This window comes from Desmodus rotundus, chromosome 5 (genome assembly GCF_022682495.2).
Source record: "Desmodus rotundus isolate HL8 chromosome 5, HLdesRot8A.1, whole genome shotgun sequence".
In the NCBI taxonomy this organism is placed as follows: domain Eukaryota; kingdom Metazoa; phylum Chordata; class Mammalia; order Chiroptera; family Phyllostomidae; genus Desmodus; species Desmodus rotundus.
Genome location: NC_071391.1, coordinates 44603635 through 44626137, shown reverse-complemented (window position 1 = coordinate 44626137; position 22503 = coordinate 44603635). Strand labels below are relative to the sequence as shown.

At 37.5% G+C, this 22503-nt stretch overlaps 3 protein-coding genes across 3 annotated transcripts; all 3 read right to left on the bottom strand.

The window, feature by feature from the left end:
• Positions 1-593: 593 nt before the first annotated feature.
• Positions 594-6383, bottom strand: LOC112315951 (olfactory receptor 51G2). Its single transcript, XM_024572607.3, has 2 exons — positions 6233-6383; positions 594-2431 (listed from the first exon to the last, which is right to left on the bottom strand). Exon 2 carries the CDS (start codon positions 2382-2384, stop codon positions 1431-1433), a length of 954 nt encoding a protein of 317 aa, XP_024428375.2. The 5' UTR covers positions 2385-2431; positions 6233-6383; the 3' UTR covers positions 594-1430.
• A 5449-nt stretch (positions 6384-11832) lies between these two features.
• Positions 11833-12780, bottom strand: LOC112315953 (olfactory receptor 51G2). The gene has a single exon (XM_024572608.2). The coding sequence runs from the start codon at positions 12778-12780 to the stop codon at positions 11833-11835; it is 948 nt and encodes a 315-aa protein (XP_024428376.2).
• Positions 12781-18379: 5599 nt separating this feature from the next.
• LOC112315852 (olfactory receptor 51G2) lies at positions 18380-22503 on the bottom strand. The gene is made up of 2 exons (XM_024572553.4): positions 22468-22503; positions 18380-20421 (listed from the first exon to the last, which is right to left on the bottom strand). The coding sequence occupies exons 1-2, from the start codon at positions 22472-22474 to the stop codon at positions 19427-19429; spliced, it is 1002 nt and encodes a 333-aa protein (XP_024428321.3). The 5' UTR covers positions 22475-22503; the 3' UTR covers positions 18380-19426.

Genomic DNA, 22503 nt, shown 5'->3' with positions numbered 1-22503 from the left:
AACTCCAGTTCTGCCAGACTGATTATGGAGATTAATTATGGACAAAAGGAAAATCCTCCCGTGCAAACTTGAGTCCAACTGCCGTGCTCCAGTGAATTCTTCCAGAATAGAAAGCTGGCTGCACTACTCATTGTGTTTTTATCTTCCATGGATATTATCATAGCTATCAAGCAACAAGTTTTGGCCCACATCTCTCCCTATAGTATACTAAGCTACTGCTTGTAAATGGTTATAAGTAAGGAAGCCAAATAGTAGGTTTTTTAACAAAAATTACCATTATTCTTAATGACAGTAATAATAAAAAAACATGTACATATTTTATTCTGAAAATAATTATTTCATTTGCTGTTGAGTATTGAGTTGCATTCAGGATGCATAAGTTGTTAGAAGTTTGGTTTCCAACTAATGGTGAATTAACACATATTTTTTTCATTCTTGTGATTTTTTCTTACTTGGTGATTCTGGCCAATGATTAGCGATTCAAAGAGCAGAGTAGTTGTTCTACCACGTTTTTTTTTTTTTAACATTTATTTGAGTATAGTTGGTATATAATCTTTTATTAGTTATATTAGTTTCAGGTGCACAAGATAGTGATTTGACATTATTATAACACAGAATGTGATATCTTACCTGCAAACTTTAATATAATATTATTGACTATACTCCCCTACCCCTTGTTCACCCATCATTTTTCTATTATGTAAGAAGGAAGAACAGCAAAAATCTCTGGGTGCTCTGCTTAACAGTCAAGAAGCATTTTGAAAATCTTATCTTCACATTTTTATACCTTACATTCCCTCTCCTAATAAACATTTCGAATTGACTACAAACTTTTTCAGCAAATTATAACTACATGATTATTTTCACTCATTTAGCAAATACTGAAAACCATTTTTGTGCAAAATACAATATTATACTCAACTGATGCTGTGGCTAACACAGCAAAAACAATTTCTGGAGGTGATATTTAACTGGAAATGCAAATATGCCAAGGGTCTTATCTCTGAATGAACAACTACAATGCCAGCCTCTTCTTCCCCTTCCACCAACAATAATGAAAGGGTTAGATTTTTTAAAACTGTTACTATTCCCCTAAGTAATTGTACATGATTGTGTAATCTTCAATCATAATAAAGTAATTATCAAATTCACTTTCAAAACTGAGGCAGCAACTTAATTCTCTTTTGATCTCTAGATTTTAGCAGACTTCAGAATATAGGGCAAGTGCTCAGTAAGTATGTTTTTAATAAAACAAAGATGAATATGGGGATTATATCTAATCATTAGAGAGTGAAGTTACTGAGAATGAGGATGGAGTCTTAATTTAATGGGTTCTCTGTGTAATTTGCCAGGTACTAAATCATTGATTAAGCTGCAAGCATGGCAAGAGCATCACCCTGCCTTTCTTATGTCCAGTGAAGATTTCAATTTCATTCTTTGTGTCTAATGCTACTTCTATTCCACCGGAAGAGACGAAGCATCCTCATTCGGATCTGCTTGGTCTTAATGGTGTAAACCACAGGATTAAGCACTGGAGGAGTGAGAAAGTGAAGATAGGAGAGCAGTACACGGCTGTACGGGGAAGCCCACCTCCCAAATCTATGGATCATGGACAGGCCAATCATAGGTATGTAGAAGAGCAGCACGGCACAGAGGTGGGAGACACAAGTGTTGAGGGCTTTGAGGCGCCCCGCCTTGGAGGCAATGGACAGCACTGTATGGAGGATCAGCCCGTAGGAGAGGACGATGAGCACTGCGTCCACACCCAGCGTGGAGAGCACCACGAAGAGACCATAGGCACTGTTGATGTGGGTGTCTGCACAGGCTAGCTTCATGACATCGGGGTGCAGGCAGTAGGAGTGGGAAAGCAGGCGATTGCGGCAGTAAGGCAGCTTCTTCAACATGACGGGAGCCGGGATGTGGAGACCCACACTGCGCAGCGTGATGGCCAGGCCCAAGCTGGCAATCCGGGGACTTGTGAGGATGGTGCCATAGCGCAGGGGGTTGCTGATGGCCACAACACGGTCAAAGGCCATGGTCAGCAGCACAGAGGACTCCATGATGGAGAAGGTGTGGATGAAGAAGAGCTGGGCCAGGCACACATCCACTGCCACCTCCCTGAGACCCAGCATGTAGATGGTGAGCATGGTGGGCAGTGTGGAGGCAGACAAGCCCAGGTCGGTCACTGCCAGCATGGACAGAAAGTAGTACATGGGCTGGTGCAGGGAGGGCTCTGACCTCACCACCCAGAGGATCAGGCTGTTCCCTGCCAGAGAAGCCACATACATGGAACACAGAGGGATGGAGAGCCAGGTGTACACAGCCTCAAGGCCTGGGAGGCCTGTTAGGAAGAAGGAGGTGCCATTGTTGTTGGAGTCTGACATGATGACCTGGATGAACAGAACTCCAAGCAGATGTGTATTCACAGGGCCTACAATCAAAAGAGTTGCTGTGTCAGAGCCTGTCCTGTGAACTACGACCCTGCAAAGCCTCCCAGAATGCTTCTATGATAGCCATGGCCTTGTAATCTACCCAAGTATTTTCCCCAATTCATACATAGGGAGTTCTTTTAAAAAGGTGTGTCTGAATTATTTGAAGAAATCTTGCATACGTGTGAGCCTGTCTCAGCAGCCACACAACATAATTTACCCCCAAATCAGAGTTTGAAATACAGCTCTTGAAAGGAACTAAGAATCTCCCAAGTCTACATTACACATTTTGGGAAATGAACTCTAGCTTTCAATGTAGTTAGTGTGTTTGATTTGGAACCAGAATCAAAGTTCCTCACTTCCTGAAGTTTCTTTTTCACATTGTATTTCAATAGGTGTTTCTCCAGTATGTGATTATGAGAATTTTGCACAGACATCTTTCATAATAAAACAACACAAAATAATTCTTCATTTCATGTCAACCTCTTACATGAACACAGAAAATTCTTATCACACATACAATTTAAAATACAAAGTTATGGCAAAAATTTTAGAGATTTATATGAATACAATTCATTTTCCAATAAAACTATTCATGTGAAACAATAAATAGAATGATTCTTAACTTACAGAATATTGAACAGTTACCCTAAAACTTATCCATTACTATTCAGCATTATTCTAATGAGACTATAGAAAGTAGGAAAAAAAGGCATGTATTTGCCAAGAAATCAGGATTTTGATACACGTGTAAAGTAGTTTCCGGAGAAATACAATAATCTGGTTATAAATCTGTCTTTCTTGTGGTCTGTCCCTTGAACTTTGGCCACCATTTCAGAGCCTGTCAAATAACTACCTCCTTATATTTAATCTATTTGAGTTTCATTTTTTCTTTTAGAACACAATAAGGAGAACTCAATTTGAAAGCTTTAAACTTTCCTTCCTAATTATAAAGGAAGAAAATTCCTAGAATGTTCCAGAAATGCAAAACATTAAAGAACAGTAATCAGGAATAACAATTTATTTTTGAGGAATCTTATTTAATCATGTATTTGGAGGGTTTTTTTGGTTAACATTGATTTTCTCATTATTTTGTCACATTTCCTCTCCTATGTCTTGTGGAATGCAACCCAGTATTCTCTCTTTGAAAGAATGAATTCTGTCATTTTTACTTTTGCAGGTAAAAAAGTCAATAATTCATTACCTTTGTACTTCATTTAAAGCACTTCACAAATCATTTTCACATGCCATTTTAAAGCACCTCAATTCTCAGAGGATGGAAGGTCTGTTTTGCCAGACTAATAAAATTATTTGTTAAGAACTCAGGTATATAACTTCGCTAAAGTTTCATGGATTATAGAAGTATGACCCAAGACTGGAAATAATTATTTTGGACTCAGTAATTGTTATTCTGGACATTATTGTTTGTAACTTAAGGCCAATGTCAGCTATTTACCAACAGACTCAAGACACTCACAAGCCTTAGCCTTAAATTGAAGTAAATTATAAACTCCCAGAAATTCTTATTTCTGAAATTTTTATGATTGCCACTTTTAATTTGCTTTTTATACTCTTATCATTCCAGAATTAAACTGTCCTAGGCACTGTTCTATATTCCAGAATTATAATAAAAATTTAACAATAAGGTCCCCACATAAAGGAGACATGAGTCAATATTATTTGAAATATGTTAAAAATGCAATGTAGAAAGAAAAGGGGGTTTTATTTTAGATTAAGACTAGGTAACAGCTCTCTGAGAAGAGGGTAATTGGAGAAAAAGCAAACAGCAATAAGGAGCAAGGCAGTTGATGATCTGTGGGTGCATAGGTGAGTGAGTGAGTGATTGGTAGGAAATGTAAAGAGATGCATTGGGAAAAATCTCAGGTTACCAGCATGTGAGATAACTAGGAGATAGGTATCTTTAATAACTGGAACCTTAATAGAAATAAAAGAGTTAAGAGAACAGAGACAACCTTCTAGAGCCACAATCACTTAAGAAAACTGCTTTGTACTTGACTGGGGGTTGGGGGAATTTTATTCTGTGTTGACTATATACGTAGTGGCTCTGAAAGTGGACTCGACATCAGCAATGGCATGAGCAGCACAGAACTTGCAGTAAATGAAAGCCATCATCCTGCGCACCCCCAATCTACTGAATTAGGATTTCTTGGACTGAAGCCCAGTGTTTGGTAGTTTCACAAGCCCTCAGCTGATTCTAATGCAAACAAAGGTCTGAGAATCACTGCGGTACATAGGTAGATATAGTATTGCTTTATAAACAGAAGTAAGCAATGCTGTTTAAGGCCTGCTAAAGCAAGGAAGTGGAAGAGAAACAATGGTAATAAATGAAGAAGAAAGAAACCCCTTAGACAAAAAAGAAAACTTGCTCCTCAGCACTAAGCTCTGAGATGGGGCCCCAGCAATGCTCAGTCGCAAACACAAGATTTTTCTATTGGGATTTCCCAAATGATGTTACCATAGATCATGAAAGACCAATAAGCATATGGTGATTATAATAAATAAGGATATGATACTTTTCCTTTAATTTGGTGTGCAAAGTAAAAAAATGTTAATAAGGTAATCTGGATGTTAGCTAAATTCTGCTGCTGCAGGCAGTCAGACAAACTGGGTTATCCCTGCTGCATATAGATTTATGAACTTCTACTCAGTTACTGACAGATGGCACAAATGGGAAATAAGGTGAGAGAATGTTCAAAACCATTGACTGGGAAGAACCATGCATTCAAATTAAGTGTCTAAATGTTCTCTATGGGGTCTCCATCCTATGTTCACCCTACACTGTCACTGTCTTTTTATTTAATTAGAGAAAAAAATATTTCTTTAACAAACTCGAAGGTCTTTCATTTTGCTTATCAATTTCAAATGCATAGATACAAGCATAATAGATATCCATAGTGTAAACAAACTCAGAATTCTTTTATTTCACTTACATATCATTTAAGAAAATAGACCTATAAAAAGGCACTGAGATGTTCATATATGTATACAAAAAATATTGTCTTTACATATTTCACTAAGCTAACTACCCAGAAGAGGAAGTTTTGTGAGTTTGTGTGTGTGTGTGTGACTGTGTGATGTTTTTTCTTGCTTTAATTTTGATGAAATACTTGCCGAGTGAATGGATTTCGTGTTAAGAAGCAGAAGAATATAGTTGAGATGGCAAGGCTTCTGTCTGGGGTCCCAGCTTCAGTACAAAAACACTGAAAGAAAAAACACCTAGGCAAAATTTGGGCAGAAGCAGAAGCTATTTTTCCAAAGTGTCAAGAATATGCTAAGAGCTTCTTCCTTACAGGAACTTTCTTTTGTCTTGTCAGTAAACCTGTGGCATTATAAAGCAAACAAAGTGGGATGCCTTGCTGGATTTCCTGACACCAATGTCCACTTCCTTTGGCAACCACATTAGGATCCAAACAATAGCATTAAAAGCCAGTATTCTGTCATGATAGTAATATGAAATAAGAAAATGGGTTTTGTGTTTACAAAGGATTTTCCTCTCGAACTGTATATACAAACTGTGCTGATTTGTTTTCCCACTCATTAAAAAATAAAAATGGGTAAATTGTACTAATTTTTATAGCATACCAATTTGTATAGGTTTAATTGATGATAAAATAAAATAGAGGATGAAAGAATTGAAGAGTTCCATGTATCCTGTAAAGTAGTCAGAGTGGTGAGGGGAAAATGGAGAAAACTGTACTTGAACAACAATAAAAAAATAAAAATAGAATGTAAATAATAATTTTTAGGATTTGTTCTTTAATTTTTTTCTTAAATTTACTCACCATGATCAAAATGCAAGTTTTGTCAGAGATGATTCTTTGAAGATTTAGAAAAAATTGCAACTAATCTTGATTACCCTGGGTTTATTAATTTATATCATCATTTGGTGACCTTCTGTCTTGCAAGAAGAAATAGACTGTCCTTCCAAACTGTCTTTATAAATGAGCAACTCCCCACATCATACTGCTCCTCAAAATTTTCCTCATCTCAGCTTGTCTCCCTTGGAGGGGCATGTACACCTGCTTAGAGCTTCAGGTGCACCTCTCTCAGGCTGAATCTAAGGCAAGAAGAACATTTGCTAGTGAGTTACCAGCCCATCTCCTAATTGCCCATTTAATTGGTTTTATTTATTATGATGGCACATCTGGGGAATTCTTCAGGAAACTCATCCAATAGCTCTAAAGATAAAGAGCTTCTTTTCTTCCTCTAAATCTTTAATATACTGTATTTTTTTTCAGGGTCTTACCTCAAAATGTATTATTAACACTATTCTTTTAAAAAAATTTTTTTATCATTATTCTTAAATGTGCACTAACAAGGAGCAAATGGCTTTATGCCTTTCCTCTCCAAACCCCATGTCATTGACTTACCCACAAGGAGACAAGAGCTGAGAACATGTTTCACTCTCCTATAGGTTACAATGGAAGGGAGTTCTCAATGCAGAACAGTTTTACAACAAACCAGCCAATTCCTGGACATTGTCCCTTGATGAACACAACAGGCACCATGTGCTTTGGGGCAGCAACTGCCTTTAACCACGTCACTGCCAAACAAGTTTTGTAGTGAACTGTAAAAAGACTCCACTGTTATGGGAAATCTTTTAGCCCTGTCCAAGTCTGTCCCCATTACTGAGTACACTTGGCATTGCAATTAAAAATATTGGCTGTTTGAGAGTGCAAGCTTCAACACCAGGAAGACCTGAGTTGTAGAAGGTCTCCACTGGTAATGAGTTGCACAAGCTCTTTGAGCCTCATTTTTCATGTCTGTGAAATGTAATAGCACTATCAGTGGGAAGTGATGGATGTATGATGAATAATAAACTTCCCTGTGGTTAAACCATGTGGGTTTGAATTTCAGCTCTGCCACTTAATAGCTCTAGTATTTAGCATGCTATTTAACCTCTTATTCATGCAGGTTTCTCATCAGTGAAATGGGCACAGTGAGAGAAACTAATGTACATCATTTTTGTGAGAATTAAATAGGGTGCTCCATTAAAAATCTTATGACAGGTGGTCAATACTCAAATAAGAATTATTTTATTATTATTGCATAATTATTTGGTGTAATATATGCAAATATATCATTTCTAAAAAATTATACATAAAACATTTAAGACATTTTTGTTATTATTATGTTCATATAAATGAAGCAAAGGAACTTTATTTTTACAACAGAAATAATAAAAATTCAGTATTTTGAAAGACTTTCCAACTTTGAGGAGATGTATCTGTAGTTAAATAGAAATCACAAAGTTAGCCACAGCATTGGAGACAAAGGCAAGTAGTTTATGCCCTGCAAAAATAATGTTTTGCAGAATTTTCTGTTTCACAGTGCAATCATTTGTCAAACCCCTGAGATTGAAGGCAAGAAAATAGGGAGTTCCCCAAAGCTTTCCATTCAGTGTAATATGTCATAAAGAAGTAATGGATATAGAACATATTCAAACAAACAAGCAGGCCTAACACTAGGGAAAACATATAAAATAGATCAGGCAGTGCAGAGGTCTGACTCCTGATAAAGGAAATAAGAGGTGAACTTCATATTCAGGCTTTCTGCCTGAGTGTACTTTATAGGCTCAGACAGTAAAGTTGACTGCAAATCGAGAGAGCCTTCTCATTATTGGAGGGAGAGAACAGAGAATTAATTTTAGGTAGTCTATTACGGATCAAAATTTGGGGCACCTATGGGATAGGAAGAAGTTGCAGAAAGAAGGAGTCCTAGAAATCTACTTAGGTGACCACTTGAGTTTTTTACCAGGCACTAAGCTGAAAATTCACAGTGCAAGACTCCAGAAAGCTCAGGAGGAAACATCTGTGAGGGAAGAGGTGGGCTGTAAGTTGAATGGAGATTCTGGAAATCATACACTCCTGGCACACATTGGACTTCCAATCAGAGAAAATGGAAAGATTTCTTTGAATACTGTGGACATTAATTTGAAACCCAGGAAGGTCACACCACAAGAGTAGGAGGATGTGGTGTAAGGTCTAAAATTAAGATTCAATATCATGTGCTACTTTGACATCTGAAAGTTGGAAGCATCAAAAAGCCTAACCACGAACTTCTCTGCTCTCACCAGATATGCCCCACATCCAGCAAAAATAGTTCCCCACTTGCTAGTTGCCCTAACAATCAGACCAGCAGCACTCGAACTAATGTGTTTCACTTCCCTGCCAGCCTGTGAAATTATTGAAACAAGCTAATCAAATAATAAGAGGTAACCTCACCTCCTTGTTACTACAGAGCCTGCCTCTAGCAGTTCCTGCTTGTTCACTCAGTTCCCAAGTTCAAGTCCATTGTGTGTCCCTTGCCTGACATTGTGTGTCCTCCTTCCCCAGCCTGTGAGTACCTATGACTAATAAACTGTGTCAAACTTACCTTTCCAGTGTCAAGGACCGTGCTTTTGTCCATCCCCATAACCCTAGGATAAGAATCTCTCCCTCACCAGCAGAGTGAATAGGAGGTGATTCAAGGAGAATACTGTAACCCAAGAGGAAGGGCTAATATGCATCCATCCTAATGAAGCCTAAGACCAGGATGCAAAAACATCAAGATGATCCTGCAGTACACGACCTGCCTGCTATGTCAAATCAAACTCCCATTTTATAAGATAATATGGCCCAGATTCCAATAATATAATATCTACAATGTCCATGGGCACATAAAAATAGACAAATGAAAAAACAGAAAAGCAGAAGACTGCAAACAGCTGATAGAAAGGAATCCAAGATGAACAGAGATTCTGAAATTAGAAGAAAGGAGTCTAAAAAAAGATACGATAAATACCTTTAGGCACTTAAAGAAAATGTGAACATAAATAGCCGTGGATATGTAGTGAAACATACAGGGTCTGGCACATATAATGCCCCTTTTTATTAAAAAATCGTAAGTGTGTAATTCTATAACAACAATACCACATGCAATTACACCATACGACATTTTAGGTGAAATGTTCAAATTGCTGTCCATCTCATGGGAGACGTTCGCATACCCCACCAACTACACTCAAGCAGGCCTTCCTTCTGTCCAACCCTGTATATTGTAAAGTAAGAAACAATATTTTAAAGTGGTATAAGAAAAAAATCATTTCAACTTACAATTCTAATCTAGTAAAATTGTCTTCATAATTAAAATATATATGAAGACATTTCAGATGATCAAAATTGCACCAGAAAAGAAGGTTAAAGTTTTTCAGGCTGAAAGAAAATGATAGCAGATATAAATTTGTACTTATGCTAAGGAAAATAGAGTACTACATGCAGAAAATATGAAGGGAAATATACATTTTATAATTTAATACTTTATTGACATGGCTCTTTACCATGTAATGAGAGTTGTGGTATAGTTATAAAGTGAAACATTATCCGTCAATAAAAAAAGGAATAGTGTATGAGCCACATGAGTCAATATATGATTATATGAGTCAATATAATCATGCTGAGAGAAGACAGACCAAAATTTTAAAAAAGCATAAAGCATATACTTTTCCAAAACATTCATGTAAAGTCTTAGAAAGTTGGCCAACTAACCTGTAGTAACAAAGTCATGTCAGTGTTTGAGACAAGGTAGGTGGAGGAAGGTAGCTGGGAAAGTATAAAACAGCAACAAAAAACTTGTGGGGGTCAGTGAATCTGTTCATTATCATGAGTGTGGTGATTATTTGATAGGTATACACATATGTCAGATTTATCAAATTGTACACTCTAAATTTATTCAATTTATTATATGTCAATTAAATCTCACTAAAACTGTTAAAATGTTAGTAATTTAGACATGTATGAGATATTGTAGGATCATGAGGAGGGTTACCTAAGCTCATAGGGAGTGTGGTAGGAGGGTTACAAAAGGCATCTTCAGTGCCTTGGTAACAGATCTGTATGTGTGAGGTGGGGAGGGTACAGTACAGGAGTATCGAAGGAGGAAGCACATTGGGCACTGTAGAGTCACAGGATGAAGAATGATCAGATCCCAGAAACCACAAAGTGTTTGTGTGGCACTTCAATCATGTTTGAGTTTCTAGAATGCAGGGTCTCTAAAAAGATTAGGTTAGATCAAGTGTTGAAGGAGATCATGAAGAGGATGTGACCACTGGTTTACTCAGAAGCTGGACATGGGCAATCAGTGGCTCCTCATCCCTTACCCTGCCCTTGGAGAGTATGCTCTTACCCACCATTTCCACCATGGGATCCAGATTTCAAGGACACAACCTTGAGAGAGCAATGGGTTCTTGAGACCATCTGGATGATATATGTGACTGAACCCTGCTTTGGCTTCTAAAAAGTCTTAAATTCTAGTGGACAAGTGCTGAGATCTACTTATCTTATACCCACCTAAGACATCCCACATATGTTAAGTTCCTCTGCTTTTTAAACCTTTCATCTGGAAGGTCTGCCTCTTTCTTTGGTTTCTCATTTCCCTCTGTGAAGGGGGACCATTTATGAACCAACATCAAGAAGGGCTTTATTGGCCTTGCTTAAGTAGTTCATCTTTCCAGTCTCCACTTAAAACTCACCACTTCAAAGAAGGATCTCTTAAAATCCTACTGATTAAATGGATTCACCCTCCTTTGGGTCTCTCCTCTAAGCTGTGCTGTCAGCCTTTAAAGCACCTGTGACTTACTGGTGAATTATATGTTTAAAGGCTATTTCCTCTAAATATTTAAACTATGCACACTAAAGAAACAATATTCTATTTTGTTCTCTGTACACTTTAAATAGGAGGTGGCCCAGCAGAGATACGTAAAGGTAATACAAATGAATGACTATGTAAGGGATAAATCAAATATTGGTAACATATTTTCTTTGGAGAAGAAAACTGAGTTGTATGTGGCATCTACCATTCAAGAACTACAGTATCCCAGTGTGTTTTGAGGACTCTGAGCATCTCATTTATCTATTAGAAAGTGAGGAGCAGGACTTTAACTTCACTCAAAGAGCTAGATATGGTTAATATACAAATCAGAAGAAAAACATATCTTGATTCCACATATTTGCCAAACTTTCAGAAAGTACAACCAAGTAAGGCCCTTTTGAACTTAATTTTGTGGTATTCTGGGTTTTTAGTTGAAAGACAGTTTAAAGGTCATTAAATCCTACTCTTCTAATCTGTTTACTTTTACATGTAAATGACACTCTCTTCAGAGGCTGTTAGTTTCCCCTGTAACAACCCGAGATTTTTCAGGTTGACCCTGACATTTGCAGAATAAGAAACATGGTTTTTTTCCCTTTGGACAGGGACTGTTCTGATAGCGTGGGAAACACCAAAATGTATTCAGGCAGTGTTTTTTGAATATTTAATGATCAGTTAAAAGGAACAATACACTTCCTCTCAGGAATGTTTTCAATCAGCAGGCTGACTATCACAACCAGTATTTTGTCCCTGGGGCTCAGAACTTTTTGGGGTGGAGCATCTTCAGAATGCGTACCCGAATCTCTTTGGTTTTAACACTGTAGACAATTGGGTTGAGCATTGGAGGTACAAGAAAGTGCAGATAAGAGAGAAGCATATATACCTGAGCTGGTAGTTTCTTTTTCCCAAGGCGATGGATTATGGACAGGCTGACTAGTGGGGTATAAAATAGTAGTACAGCACATATGTGGGAAATGCAGGTGTTGAAGGCTTTGAGCCTGTCAGCATTGGAAGCAATACTCAATACTGTCTTCAAGATCAATACATAGGAAAGGAGAATGAGTACAGCATCTGTCCCCAAAGTGGAAAGCATGACAAAGAGCCCAAAGCCACTGTTCATGAGAGTGCTGGAACTGGCCAGCCTTAGAACGTCAGGGTGAACACAATAAGAATGAGACAGAGCATTCACAGGCTGAAATTGTAGTCTTCCAAGGAGTACAGGCAGGGGCAGATGAAGGGCAGCACTACGGATCACAATGGCCAGCCCGATGGCCCCAATGCGCTTGGTTGTGAGAATGGTGGCATAGCGTAAGGGCTCTCGGATAGCCACACAGCGGTCAAAAGCCATGGCCAAAAGCACAGCTGACTCAATGACTGAGAAAGTGTGAATGAAGAAGAGTTGCATAAAGCAGGTTGCAGCTCCCACCTTCCTCTGGCCCAGGAGAAAGACTGCTGCCATTGAAGGCAGTGTAGAAACTGAGAGCCCCAAGTCAGCCATTGAAAGCATGGAAAGGAAGAGGTACATGGGAGTGTGCAGGCTGGGCACAGACTTGACAATGTACATTATGATAATGTTGCCCAGCAAAGACAGACCATAGATAAGGCAGACAGGAATAGCTGTCCAGCAATGAGCAGTCTCCAGTCCTGGGAGATCCATCAGTATGAAGCAGAAGCTGCTGGTGTTATTGTTGCTTGGAATTGCCATAACTCTGAGGAGGACTTGTCTGGAAAAATTAGTGAGAAAGCAAAAGGTTTATCTGTCACCACATTTCATTATCATCTCATCCCATTGGGACTCATGGCCCTTGCTTCCAGAATAATATTGTTCTTTTTCCTCTTCTGGTCTCATAGTACCAAATCCCTTTCTTTAGGTATTGGCAGAAGGAAGGAGTGCTTCCTATTGTCTCGAGTTTTGCCTTAGTTTTCAGAAGCATATTTGGGTCATTCAGATAGAAAAATTCCTTCCTCATTTGAATATGTTTCAAGGTTTGAGAAATGCAAACTGAAACTGTGTTGAGAACACAGAGTTCATGTGCATAAGCTAGATTAGTTTTAATACCAGAATATAAAGTTCTAAAGAAGCTTAGATAAGGATAATTGTTTTTAATGGCTGCTTGGGAGTTAGAAGATAAAGCATAAGAATTGTTAATACGGACTCTGAACTCCTGATATTATGTAATATATCAGGATATATATATATATATATATATATATATATATATCCTAATTTAGGACATTATATGTATATAATTTATTTGTGAAGAGATTCAGAAGGTTAAAATAATATCATGACAAGAAGACATCAGGAGGGGTTTGGCTTGATGTGAATGTTACTGGATTTAAATCCTTTCTCAATCTTCGTTACATGATTCTCTCTCAAAATGTTTGGATAGCTGGTACATATATGTGAGAGGAAAAAGATGAAGACTAGATAATATTTGTAGTGGGAAACAAAATATATTTTTTATAGCATCACCCATTTCCTGAACTTCTGCTATGTACTCAATCAATATAATATAATGAAACAATATAAAACTTCTGCCTTTGAAACTCTAGTAACCCACTGGTCAATATAGACATCTCCATAACCTAGTTCGTGAAGACATTGACCATGAGTCACATAAAAGGTCTCTAAGTTGTGAATCCACACCGTGCTTTCTATGACTTACCTTTTAAAGAATGATCCTGGTATCTTCAAGAACAATTATTAAAGGAAGGGAAAAATGTGAAATCTGAGCACACAGAGTTCAAAGGAAACTTTGGTCACATATCTAAAGTCCAATTGAATAACTTTCTCTCTCAACATCTTAGGAAAATTTTCTTAGCAGTGAAGATCTCAAAGTTCTTGGGCAGTCATTTATGTGGCAACTGCAACCAGTAGAACAAGCTGCATTATATTCTAATTCTCTTTTACAAACTAATTATAATGATGTTGTGTAAAGTCATGAAGAACACCTACAATTCCCACTCCACATGTCAACCCTTAGTCTAAGAAAAACCCAGAGAAGAAATTCTATGAAGGGTGAACAAAGGTGTCAAAATTAAAACAAACATAATTGAACAGCAAACAAATATTGTCAGAAATTACAGCACAAGTCATGGAGGAATAATAATGACAGTAATGGCAAAAAAAATTCCAATTATAGTAAAAACAAAAAGCAGAGGAAGGCCTATTAGATTTGAGAAAGGATCTGTAATAGAAAGTGGAGAATGAGTTTTTGTGCGGGTATGCCTGTGGAGATGTGAGAGAGGGTGAGTACCAGGAGTCATCTATGTTGTTCTAATAAAAACTCTCTCTGAATGTTGATTACAGAGGGAGCAGTAGGCAATAAATAGAATTTGTATCCACCAACCTGCCTCTGAAAACTTTTACTTGTAGGCTGTTCATCACAGTGTATTTTCAAAAGAAAAAAAAGCATTACCCCCCAAAATGTAATACATTGAAATTCTTGTAAGTGTAGAAAACTTATCATTATCAATAAAATAAAACATCTGAGAGTCAGAATTAAAATTTCTGGAAAAATATTTAATAAACTGATATGAATAAAATAACATCTCCACTCTTGAAGCAAGACAAGAATAGGAAAGAAGGTAGTTTTATACTCAGAAGACATGCCTAGGGTGATATATGACAAGCTGGGGATAAGTTCACACATGGGAAATATCTGGGGGGGCTACTTGGAAGCCTTCATTTAATTCCACCTTCTAAGAATGTCAGAAAAAAGAAACTATACTCTCAGACTTTTAAGCTTAGACATAGGCCTAGATTCAGCCAATGAGCCTGAGTCTGTCCAGGAAAAAGTTTTGAGCTGTATAGGGACCCATGCACATCACGAGTACAAGCTGCCATCTTCCCGAAGAGAATGGATCCTCACAAAATATGAAGGTGGGTGGGAAGAATTAGGGACACTGGGAACATGGGGAATTACCTGGGACAGGAAAACAAAGGAGGTAAAGCAGTAGTGAGCACTGAATTTCGTGAATAGTATCAACTAATACTTTCAGCATAATTCAATGACTATTATGGGTCAACCACACTGCTGCACTTTCCAGAGAGGTAATGGCATTATATAAAGCCAAATTCTGACAATATGTTTACCCAAAGTACAGCGTTTTATCCAAAGTAGCTGTGGTGATAAATAATGAGAAGAGAAAGAGATATTTCTCAGAGGCCCAGCCATGGTTCTGTGTTTAAGAACTGAGTAGGTAAAACCAAGCAGAGGTTAGAAGCATGTATGTCCCTGCCTGGGCTTCTCATGCTGTCCATGAATGAGTGTGAGCTGATGTGTGAATTACCCCTCCCACATGAAACTTTGACATGTTTCCTGACACAAAGTGAGCAACAAAAATCCTATCTTCTTTATTTGAATTTTGCCAGAAAAAAATCATAGACAAAATTTTCATATTTCCAAGGTCATCGTGTCCAAATTTTGCTAAAATGACTCTGAAACATCTCTGTAAAGAATGTGAAACTCTGTGTCTCAGAAGTCTTTTGAAAAAGATGTATAACTTTCTGAGAAACATTGTGTGATATGTGTCATACATAAATGTAGTTTGACTTTAAGAGCCAGAACTGAGTGATTAAAACGAGGGTCCAGGGATCATTTCCCAAAACTATAGAATGTACCATCTAAGAAGATCGGAAGTGCTGTGTACATATAAAAAATGCCCTTCCTGTCTCAGAGACCCTTGTGCAAAATTTGAAAACACATATCTAGGATAGCTCACGACTTCTCTTAACCCCATCCCTGGTACACATGCAATGTAATTTGAGCTAATCTAGCCTGAGGTGTTTTTCTCACTCACCAGACCCTGGGACATAGACACCAGTTCTGTGGATTGTGAGGCAGCTGGGGCCTCTTGAGGCTCCCTTACTTGAGCATAGCGCCAAGTGAGCAGGTTTATAAAACACTGGTTCTGCCTCTCCCTAGAGGCTCACATTGAATCCCTGTGGTGTATGCTTTCAGAGAAGCATCAGATGGGCATGTGCCAGATAGAGCTCTCTTGTGGATCTTTCCCAGTTCTGCAGATGATGTATGATATAAGCTTAGAACATGCAACCAGTTCTGCCTCAGGTTTCCTTTCTTCTCTTCCCAGCTTATGACCTTTTAGGTTCCTTAGAGATAGAAGCCATAACACAGACCATTGTTGTTGTGGTCCCAGGATCATCTTGCACCATATTTGTATCTTTAGGACATACAATCCTTTATAACCTCACCACCCCTCTCTAAATCCACCTTTTTTCTTAAATTATAAATATCTTTAGGGGTGGGTAAGAGTGAAATATCTAGAGCACTGTTTCCATGAGTGATAATATTAATAGATTTCTTCCAGGATAAATTCATTTTGCACTAATTGGTCCTTGGTGCAATACAGCTTACTTTTAACTGCTGTTGCCTTTCCCCATCCTCCTTCTCTCCTCAAAATGAATTCTTCATATTCACTGATAGAATGATTGTAAGTGGTGGAGAAGATTTAAAAAGATTCACTAGGATCATATAAAGGGGGCCTGGGTTTTGTTTTTAAGCTGAGGAAGAGTGATATACAACTTTTAGTTGCAGTAGGTATGGAGCTGGACAGGAATGGCCTGGGAACTTGTGATGGGAACCAAGTTGGGAATGAGGTAGAGGAGCTACCTCAGATGTACACAACCAATTTTCTGTTCAGTGATTCAACTGAAACACTCAAACAGCTCAAAGAAAAATTACACTCATGGATGGGATTTGATATAGCAAAGGACACTGTGAAAGAACAGTAGGAAAAAATATGCATAGGTAAAGGCAAGAGAGGTTACATACAGGAATCTAAACATTTCTTCCCTGAAAGGGTCTCTGTAGCTGCAATCCTCAGAGACATATGAGAGATACCTGTGCAGGGAAGCCTGCCTGGGTTTTGGAGTCCAGAGTTCTTAACTGGAGCTGGTCACATATGTCTGTATCTTCAAAATATTAACATAGTTTATTCACTCCTTTCTGACTTCCTGCCTTCCTCTTATGAGAGCCTTGTGACTGCATGAGGCCCACTCAGGAAATTCAGGACAATCTTCTCATGTTAAGATCTCCTTAACTTAATCACACCTACAAAATTCCTATTGCCATGTGAAGTAATATAATCACAGGTTAAGACGTGGAGCTATTTGGTGGGCCAATATTCAACCTCCTACAAGAAAAAATAAAGATATAAGAAGAGTGAGGAAAAATAATTGGTTGAAAGAGCAGAATATAGGTCAAAAGAAATTTTATGTAGCTATACAGGGATTAAAATCGAGATATGAGATGCAAGTCTCATATAAATAGGGATAGAAGATGTGATAAAATTACTCCAGCAGCTCTCATGCAGAGAGTAAGAATAAGACTGAAGATGTTACAGAGATGGGAAAAATATGCAGAGTTCCAGGTAAATCTTCAATCCTATTAGTGGTAATGTATGGTGTATAATGAGAGGCAAGACCAGCTGGAGAACTGACCTCTGAAGCACTTATGAAGCTGGACATCAGAGACGTGTTTACAACAGTGAAAATGAACATAGTCAGGCTACATGTGAGAATATGGATAAATCTAAAAAAAGTACCTTGTAACTCAAAATGTTTTTTTAAAGATTTTATTTATTTATTTCTTGAAAGAGGGGAAAGGAGGGACAAGAGAGGGAGAGAAACATCAATGTGAGAGAGAAACATTGATTGGTTCCTCTCACATGTGCCTCAACCAGGGACAGAGCAGCAACCCAGTCACGTGTCCTGACCAGAAATCAATCCAACGTCCCTTTGCTCTGTGGAACAAAGCCCACCCAACTAAGCCACAGTGGTCAGAGCAAAATAGTCTTGATTTTTTAAAGAAATCACTAAAAACAATTCTATATAACCTATATATGCTTATTATATTATATATGCTGATGCATATGCTTGTTATATACACACATACATTAAATATAATAAAACAAGGAAGAGAAAGATAAATGACAAACTCAAATTTGTGTGGTTTCTTGTGGCAATTGAGGTTGAAGTCTATTATTCAGCAAGATACAAAGAAATCTTTGCCTTTATTATATATACATAAGTTGTGCTTAATAAAATTTAACTAAATTGTGGCAAAATATTATAATTAAATAGAACTAAGTGGAAACATAGATTCACTTGTATTATTTTCTTCATCTTTCAGATGCTTGAAACATTTTCTAACAACAACAACAATGATAATAATAATAATAATAAATTATATGAACAAAAGAGAAAAAGAGAATGGGTGGAAAGCAAAACTGAACACCTCAGATGACATCAAAATAAATTTATTCAAAGATGAAAATAGTTTTATCTTCTTTGAACAAAGGAGGTTATAATTCCTTTTTGATTAGAAGGGAGAATTTCATGGCATATCTAGAAACAGATTCTTTTATGTATGTCAGACTGAAAGGAGTGTATGATGTGAAGTGTAAATAACTAGAAGACAGTTATAAACATGTAAGATTGCAGCTTTGGCTTGTGGAAAGAGCCACGCAAAGAAGAAAATATAAAGTTATTGAAGTTGATTTCAAAATTAAGTTTAGAGTTGAAAAGTAGAAAAAACAAGAAAGAATGAATATTGATGGAGATCTCCCTGGGGTATTATGGTCCAAAGTGAATATGAAAGACATTGAAATAACGGTGTTGTCATAGATGTAGACAAGGTGAAAGTTTGAAGGACCAGGACTAGAGATCTCAAGGCCAAAGTTCAGAGGCTCCGAAATCAGGGTGTGAGAGTGCTCGACAAATAGAACATTATGCTAGAGATTTAGAGTCTGGCAAAAGAAATGTTGGTGCAGATTTAGGGAGAGATTGTTGACATTGTAATTTTCATGGCTTTATAGTTCTTTTTGATATTAGATATTTATTTGTTTGCTTTTTCCTCTTGTCTCCTACTTTGACAACAATATCATCAAGAAAACAAATGACTGTGAAGGCAAAAACTCAGTTTAACTCAGTTAACTCCAGATCCTCAAAAAGTCAAAAAGAAAGTAGCTATTTACTAAATAACTATCACTCTATCAAGTATGATAGGTATACAGATAAATAACAAGTAATACTTTTACTTATTCTGTGCAAGATGGACTATAAGACTACAAATTTCTCGGACTAAAATATATGAACCATTGTACTAAGAAATATGAGGGTAGTTCATTATTTCATTTTTAATTTACTGAATAATTTCTATTAATCAATATGTTTTCATTTAAATCATAGAATAGAAATAGTTATTCAATCTCATATCTCGTATTTTTCAGAAGAGTCAGTGGTCAAACAGTCTCTGTGGTCATTTGGAATTTTAGCAAGCTCCTTGTTTCATGAAGCATTCTTTCTCTGTTAGGGTAGTGCTCATTCATGTTATAAACGTAACTTGGGATGTTACTGATCCTTTTTTGATGAAGAGTTTCAGAATTCTATCTCGTATCTGTGTGGTTTTTACCACATACACAATGGGGTTCATCACAGGAGGAATGAGAAAATGCATATTGGCCATGGTCACATAAATATGTGAGGGAAGTTTTGGGCCAAAGCGGTGCAGTACAGACAGGCATATCATGGGTGTGAAGAAGAGGATCACAGCGCAGAGGTGGGAAATACAGGTGTTGAGAGCCTTGAGTCTGCCACGATGGGATGCAATGCTTAGTACAGTTTTCAGTATCAGAACATATGAAAAAAAGATAAGGAGAAAATCAAGCCCCATCGTGGACAGCAGAACAAATAGTCCAAAGATGCTATTGATCCTAGTATTGGAACAGGAGAGCTTTAAGATATCAGGATGCAGGCAGTAGGAATGAGAGAGTACGTTGGAGTGACAGAAGCACAGCCTCCTCAAGAGGACAGGCAGGGGTACCTGTACAGTTAAGGTTCGCACTATGATGGCCAGAGCTATCTTGGCAATTACACTATTGGTAAGGATGGAGGAATAGTGCAATGGACGAGATATGGCCACAAAACGGTCAAAGGCCATTGCCAGTATGACAGCTGACTCAAAATCCTGGAAGGTGTGGATAAAAAACATTTGCGTGAAACAAGCTGAGAAGGTGATCTCGCGAGCATCCAGCCAGAAGATCCTCAGCACTGTGGGGAAGGTGAAGAGGGACAGGCCTAGATCAGAGGCAGCTAGCATGGCCAAGAAGAGGTACATAGGCACGTGGAGGGTCTGTTCCCGCCAGATAACTGCAATGATGGTCATGTTGCCCACCAAAATGATGAAGAACATGATGGCGAATGGCGTGGAGATCCAGATGTGCGCAGCCTCCAGACCAGGAATGCCTGTCACCAGGAAGGTGGAGAATGTGGCATTTCGACTACTGACATAATGCATGATGTCCGGGTAGCATGCCTCCCCTAAAATAAATTCATTGTTCAAAAACAATATTAAAGTATAGCTCTATATTTTTTTACAATTTGAGTGTATATACATTGAAATAAATAATTACTAACCTAGTGAAAACGTTAATTTTATACTGGTCCTATTTGTGTAATACTCATATATTAAATGTAAGTCTAACTATGAAATACTTACCCTGTTGATTCAATATCCCAGATATGTTAGCTAATTGAAAGAGGAAAAAAGTCTTCTGTCTACTTCTATGTGGTTGGCTATTTTCTATTCCTCATAAAAGTTATATCATGTAGTATTTGTCCTTCTGCATGTGGTTTATTTTACCCAGCCTAATGACCTCCAGGTTCACCCATGTTGCAAATGGCAGGACTCACTTCTTTTTAAATGAATAATATTCCACTATATGAGTATGCCATACTTTCTTTCTTTTTTTTAGAGATTTAATTTATTTATTTTTAGACAGAAAAGAAAGGAGGGAGAAAGAGAGGGAGAGAAACATCAGTGTGTGGTTGCCTCTCACGCACCCCCACTGGAGACCTGTACTGCAACCCAGGCATATGCCCTGACCGTGAATTGAACCAGTGACCCTTTGGTTTGCAGGCTGGTGCTCAATCCACTGAACCACATCAGTCAGGGCATATGCTATATTTTCTTTATCCATTCATCTATCAATGGGCATTTAGTTTGTAATTTACCTAAGTCATACAATTGATGTAATGGTATTTTAAATTAAGTACCGAAATCCTCAATAACCTAATGTAAATTCATACCTTGCCTTGTCATTACAGTAACACCCTGCTCTATGAAATTCCTGTGCCTTGGTCAGCAATAACACATGTTAGACTAGTGATTAATAGCAAGCTTTGATCTGCTTTTTATGCAAAGAGATGAATATAGAAATTGAGAATAATAATTTAGAAAACTTCATATACATTGGCATCATTCTGTTTCTTTAATAATAAAATTTAGGCTTTGCATTTTGGATGCATTTTTATTATTTTGTACTATTTCATTTTTACTTATGTTTGACAATGGAATTGAAAAAACATTACATGCACACCCTTCATATCCATGTGAAGTCATCCCCTCTCACAATAAACTCTTGCATGAACTAATCACCATGATTTCTCACTATCTTCACTCACTGATGTCATTGCTAGCTTTTGGGGGGGGTTGGTGGGCCTTAGGAAACATGCACTTCAAAATCTTCATTGCATTCATAAGACATCCTCTAACTGAAATAGCCTCAGCACTTCCCAAATGCTGTAATTAAATTTTTGGTTGAGTCTGATTCTTGGTAATGGCAGAATACTAGAGAAAACAATAAAAGTATAAATGACTCTTCCTAAAAGTCTCATCTTTCTTGTCCACCTATTAAAAGTGAGAAGAATAGGATCCTGCCCACTCTTTTGGCTTTCATTTGGAATACTATTTAATTTGTCAAAATCTTAACCCGGATCATTTTGGTTGAGATTTTCAGAAGTGATCAAAATGATTAATATCCTACATGCTATCTAATATTAACAAATATTTAATAAAATTAAAATTAGTCACAACAGCTTAATAACAATATTTTTAAATTTAGAATTATGCTGGGACAGGGAAGATGGAAGAGTGTATAGAAAACTCACTCTGATTTCATTAGAGCACATTCTGCCTATTCTAATCTGCTGGCAGATTTCTTTTCAATGCCTTTCTCATTCATGAGTTCTTCGGCATTTTCAGAGTATCTCAGGATTGAGCTAAATCTCATGTTCAATGCTCTCATGGGTATGGATAGTTCTCCACTTATTCAATTCAAGAATACTTGAAGCACACTTTCTTTATATGGCTCAGTGCCATTGTCCAAACATCTCAGGTTAAAAAAAAAATAACACTACTTTCACAGAAAAAAACATTCTCCAAACCTAATCATTCCTTGTATTACAGGCTACTCTAGCCTGTAAGTTTCTCTAGCCTGTAGTTTCTCTACTCACTAATTTACCCCAAGTCTCTGACATTTGTTCTATGTCAAACTCGACTGAGATAAACCTTGTTTTTACTCTCACCTGGCATCTTAAGGCAGCCTGGTTGCTAAAGTCCTG

What these genes read in the sequence shown, in the direction of transcription:
- LOC112315951 (XM_024572607.3), bottom strand. Translation starts at nt 2,384, where the DNA reads ATGTCAGACTCCAACAACAATGGCACCTCCTTCTTCCTAACAGGCCTC.
- LOC112315953 (XM_024572608.2), bottom strand. Translation starts at nt 12,780, where the DNA reads ATGGCAATTCCAAGCAACAATAACACCAGCAGCTTCTGCTTCATACTG.